The 5,573-nt window shown below is 35.9% G+C and overlaps 2 protein-coding genes across 2 annotated transcripts; one reads left to right on the forward strand and one right to left on the reverse strand.

Moving 5' to 3' along the window:
- The first annotated feature begins 250 nt into the window (after positions 1 to 250).
- Positions 251 to 1,188, forward strand: LOC115975655. Its single transcript, XM_031096535.1, is given in 2 exon segments — positions 251 to 662; positions 664 to 1,188. Coding segments are annotated over 2 exon segments (240 nt in total). The 5' UTR covers positions 251 to 566; the 3' UTR covers positions 808 to 1,188.
- Positions 1,189 to 1,935: 747 nt separating this feature from the next.
- Positions 1,936 to 4,613, reverse strand: LOC115975654. Its single transcript, XM_031096534.1, has 4 exons — positions 4,240 to 4,613; positions 2,664 to 4,038; positions 2,442 to 2,572; positions 1,936 to 2,022 (listed from the first exon to the last, which is right to left on the reverse strand). The coding sequence occupies exons 2-4, from the start codon at positions 3,810 to 3,812 to the stop codon at positions 1,977 to 1,979; spliced, it is 1,326 nt and encodes a 441-aa protein (XP_030952394.1). The 5' UTR covers positions 3,813 to 4,038; positions 4,240 to 4,613; the 3' UTR covers positions 1,936 to 1,976.
- Positions 4,614 to 5,573: the final 960 nt, after the last annotated feature.

Here is a 5,573-nt window from a genome sequence, read left to right on the forward strand (position 1 = left end):
CGAATGATCAAACTAGATGCTTATGCTTGCAATAGAAAACTGTAAAATAAAATAAACTGCTGCAAGTTCATATCGTCTTCAGTGATTTAAGTAGGATTCAGTCAGATTCAGGTTCTCTGGTATGTCCTTATAAATTCTAAATGAAATATAAATATTAAGTCAATTAAAGATTCATTTGGTAAAAAGAGCTGGGCAATTGAAAATGGTAAGATACCACGTATCGGTCTGGTGGAATGCAGGAATTTTCTCTTCTTTTCTTTTTATTTATTTATTTTTTTTAATAAAAAATTCTGAATCTCACTAAAAACATTGTTACAAGACACATACAAAAGCATCATTGTGACAATCCATTTACAAGTGATCCACATGTTCCTTCCCAACGCAAACAGAAACTCTTTCTATAGCTTCACAATAAGGATGTAAAAGGTGATGGTAATTAACAGCCTCATTCCCACTTCATGGGTTACGGTCTAGCATCTCTATCTGTGCTCTACATCCTAAATGCTTATCAGAAAAACACATCATTATCGAAGTTTTATCTGGAAAACTCTGTTATACCAAATTGAATGAAGAGTCATGTGGAAAAGATCATACTTCAAGGGCTTAGCATGCCAGAGAAAATGCTTTTGAACCTTCCTAACCCCAAGTTGCATCTGAAGATACTTCTCTTCCGGTATTGAAAGTAGTATGTCTTTCAAATTGGGAATGTCTTTCTCTGCAAGAATTAATGAGAATGCTCCCCAATCCAAAACCTCAAAAAATGGTGGCACAAAGTTGTCAGATATAATCACAGGCACGCACTCATAAAAGATGGCTTCAACCACGCGTGGGCTGTTCACCTCATAACCCTTGGGGCAGATACAGTATTTGCTACTCTTCATGTGCTGGATGTAATTCATTTTGTTTGCAACACCAGGAGACATTGGACCAAATATCTTCATCTTGGGGTCTTTGTCCTTCCAGTACTTCAGCAAGATAGGACGCAAATACCCGTGCATATTCCCGGCATAGAAGGCTAGAATGTGCCTCTGAGATGGTGGTTTTCCTCCAAGATCCCTAAGAGGATTTCTGGCGGCTCGGACATAGGTTTCTGGAAGAGACACATCCCTTCCTATTTTGAAGCCTGCTGTCACATCAGCATTGCAGAGGGCTTTTATGCAATGTTCCATGTGATGCCTCGTCTCGTATGGAGCCTATAAGAGTCCAATATTGAATCATATTAAATATACATGTGCAAACACAAACCAACACACAAACACCCATACTGTTTTTAGTTGATTTTAAATAGACTTAAAGTGGTGTGATATGAGCTACTTTAGTATACAGTATACACAATTGTTGCATAACTCGCTATATACATACCATTTTGAAAAAAGTTCACCAGATCAGATCTCCACATTTTAATGATTAAAGCAAAGCGAATACTGTGATTTGGTATTGAATTGATACAATGTGATTGGAGATAGTTGACATGAAAAATGTCATCATCGAATTGTCAAACTTAGACCACTTTTATATTACCGTTCAACTATCTTAGTACAATAGTGAAAACAAGAGAAAGGAAAGTCAAACAGCAAGCATACCCAGTCATGACAGGCAACAAGAAAATGATCTGCTCCACCAGTTCTGTTCCAGTAAGGATATTTTGCTGCAATGCTCTCAGAGTAGTCTTTCAAATATTGCCGTAGGTTTGTCCGGTTATGAGAGTTATGTACATAAAGGGAGTATTCCAGCATCCGCGAACTAAATGGCATATAAAACAGGTGAGCCTTTCGAGGGTCCTTCACAACAAAACGCTTATTTCCATCCATCAATTTCATAAACCATCCCTCAGAGGCATATAATCCTTTTAGTATTGGTTGGTGAAAGATGGGTTTGCTCCCATCCCTGTAGACATACACTTTGAGTGTGCGTTCCATGAGTTCGTAACTTCTGAAAAAGAAATCGAATGGAAGTTTGAAAATGAAACTCATTTTTCAAAAGAGCACCATCAGTAGGCTTAACTTGTTTTCAAAAAGCTGGCTGCAAGATTTAGGCACAGATATAAAAGAGCTGTCAAAAATACAATTGCAGTTCAACATCTGTTAATGTCAAGAAGCCTGAACAGAATCAGCTGGACCCCCTTATTTCACTGTACTGAGTCTCTTTTATCAGATTTGGTTATTCATTTGGTGAAATTTGTATAACAATAAGTTTACCATGATTATGGCCACTGCATATATGACTGACTAGTATAGTTGTGTTTCTTTGGTGTTTTATCTTTTCTCTTTCTACATCTAAGCAATGTCCTAAAGTAATATTCATTACACATCATTCATGAAAGTAAAGCGTGTACTAAGTGATGATGACCAAAACTTTTGCCAGAACCCATTTATGAAAATGGAAAACTACCTTTCAACCTTAATATTTGTATCAATACTATACAACTAAATTAGGCTTACTTTTTGAACATGGAAACATTTCGAAAGAGAGGAGCGTAAAGTTCTGGATCATTTATTGCAACAGGTGCATGCTCAATCTGTGACTTTGCAGCTACTATTTCCCGGTCACGTACAGAAGACCGTCGTGGTCTCTACAAAATCAATTAGAAGAAGTAAACGTTTCCTGCATAGAACTAAAGTTTTGGGTGAAAAGTTTAATTAAAAATAACAAATATTCATTACCATTGAACGTGAAGAAGCTCGGTGCCTCACTAGTATGCGGTTCATCTCATATATTGATGTTATCAACTTTGGTGGCATGTTACACCTCAATTCCTTCTTTGCGGTACTATTCGTCATTACAGAATCATTTTTCGAAATTGCACCATCACCCGGCCGAATAGCAGAACCAATTGAGGAGGTTGCATTTGATACCACGTTCTCTAGATAGGTGATGGTGATTGGTGAAGCTGTTACAGGAGGTGCCAATGGAAGAGACTGGATGATTGTATCTATTCCCTCATATTTTTCTGAAGCCAGACTTGTATTCACTTCTATATTTTTGCTCATAGAAACCCCATCATTTGGTTTCACAAACTGCTCTAGAGAAACACCATTTCTACCTTCATTTGCCTCATCCAGAAGTGAAATACTTTCCTGTTTTTTAACATTATGCAATGCTAAACTCTCATTGTTATATACAGAAACCTCAGATGGAGAACCGCCATTTAAATTTCCATCCACAACACGTTCACGACCATCATATATGCCTTTCACTTCAGATGCAAAATTCACTTCTATATTTTTGCTCATAGAAACCCCATCATTTGGTTTCACAAACTGCTCTAGAGAAACACCATTTCTACCTTCATTTGCCTCATCCAGAAGTGAAATACTTTCCTGTTTTTTAACATTATGCAATGCTAAACTCTCATTGTTATATACAGAAACCTCAGATGGAGAACTGCCATTTAAATTTCCATCCACAACACGTTCACGACCATCATATATGCCTTTCACTTCAGATGCAAAACCGTTCTCTATATCAATGGCCTTGTGATATACCCCACCACCATGCCCAATTTTTCCTCCAGCATCAGGATTATCCTCATTTTTCACCACCCCAACTAACATCAAATCAGTACTAAACTCCGATGCATTAACCAGTAATGGATAATGAACCATCAAAGACTTGGCAGCAGAATGTATATTCAGAAAGCTACTTTCACCACCTATCGGAACCTCATCATCCGGCAACAATGACCGAATAGCTTTCTCATATGGAAGCAGCAGGGACTGAAACAATAGATAAGTAAAAGCCAATACCACCACCATAAAAACCCATCTCTGCTTTTTATTGTGAACTAGCTTATGAAACTGAAATGAGTCCATCCCAGGAAATGCACATGCACCCACAACCCAATTAAATATAGTTTGCTACTCGTATCATTTTTTGCCAAAATTATTTCAATCTTAGATCTCCCTTTGTCCAATGCTGCTTAAGTTCCCAGAGCATTAAAATTCAGCCACAAAGCACAAATTATTTCAATCTACAATCTCCTTTTGTTTAATGCTGGTTAAGTTCCTAGAGCAGCCACAAAACACATAACCAAACACCCTTTCCACACCCCAAAAAAAGAAAACCAAATTATGGGAATGTTAGATAGTTAATAGAGACAATAGAAAGAGCAAAGTGGGAAAATTGACAAACTCAAAACCAAATTGAAGCAATAGCTCATTAGCTCAAGCTCTAGCTACAGTTCAAGTTTAATCCAAAAAATTCAATGATAAAGCAGCAAAAAAAAAAAAAAGAACTCACCTACGCTGTAACAACTCTGCATGCGCTGGACTGGAGAGTTAAGACTTACAAAGTTAAGTTCTCTCATAAGCCAAACAGAAAAAAATAAAAATATAAAAAAAATTTTAAGCTGGAGAATTGCCTCTTGAAGTTAGAAGAGAAGAGAAAAGAAAATTGAACCAATAAAAAAGAAACAAATAGTCCTAAAAGCTTTCTGACCGCCATTATTGATGGATGGCCAAAAGGATTGTCTCTCTCTCTCTCTCTCTCTCTCTCTTTCTATTACTCCTATTTATTTAGTTAGCAATTTTTATTTATTTATTTATTTATTTTTTGTTTTTAATTTCAAAAGAGTGCCACTAACTCTGAGAGTGGGATTGACATATTGCGCAGGATCACGCACTGGAGCCCATCATATTAATATGGGTTTGTTCAAATAGTTTACGAAAAATTGTTAAAATAGTTAGTTATTTTTTCATAAAAATTTTCCTAAATTGATTTATTAATGTAAAATCCTATTAATATTACAATTTTCCTAGATAATTGCTGTGTATAAAAAAAATATTTGTTAATATTTTTTACGGTAAATTTTTACTAGTTTTCATTTGAACAAACTATTAACATAACTTTTTTAATCCCACGTTAACATATCTCAAACTTTTTGTTTATGGGTAAACCTTTTCATTTTCATAAAGCCACAATTATTTTGTTTTGATTCTTTTTGATAAATTGACAAAAAATATATCGGTTTGCATAATCAATTCTTGTAGCTTAATTAGCATCTCCTATGAACAAAGTGTTCAGAGGCTTAAAAAGAAAGAATTCAAATTGTGGGTTTAGTAGCATGTTGTAACTGTTAAAAAAAAAATCCAATCTTGACCATTTCTCAATGATTGAAGTTAACTTGCACTATTTAATAACATTATCCATTATTTAAATGCAAACTCTATCATTCAACCTATCATTATTTAACTTGAATACAAACAATTCATTCAACCTAAAGGTCAGCACCCAAAGTCAGAACTGGATTTTTATTTGGAAGAACCTGTCCTACCATGGATTGAGGATTTTGACATTATTAGTTGGTGGAGAGCCTCGAGCTCAAAATATGGAACCAATCCTCTCTAGGGTGGCTCGTGACCTATTGGCAATCCCCATTTCAATTGTCACTTCGTACGGTGCGTACCATACAACAGCAAGGCAGATTGATTGGACTCTTATGTCCTCAGGGCATGATATTATGGGAGCTTTGATGAGTGCTCGGAGTTGGGATCAAAGCAACTATTATGAAGATGAAGATGAAGATTAAAAGGGTATGAAAAGCATAAATCTTTCAGTTCTTTTTGTTCCTGTGA

Source organism: Quercus lobata, chromosome 2 (assembly GCF_001633185.2).
Source record: "Quercus lobata isolate SW786 chromosome 2, ValleyOak3.0 Primary Assembly, whole genome shotgun sequence".
In the NCBI taxonomy this organism is placed as follows: Eukaryota; Viridiplantae; Streptophyta; class Magnoliopsida; order Fagales; family Fagaceae; genus Quercus; species Quercus lobata.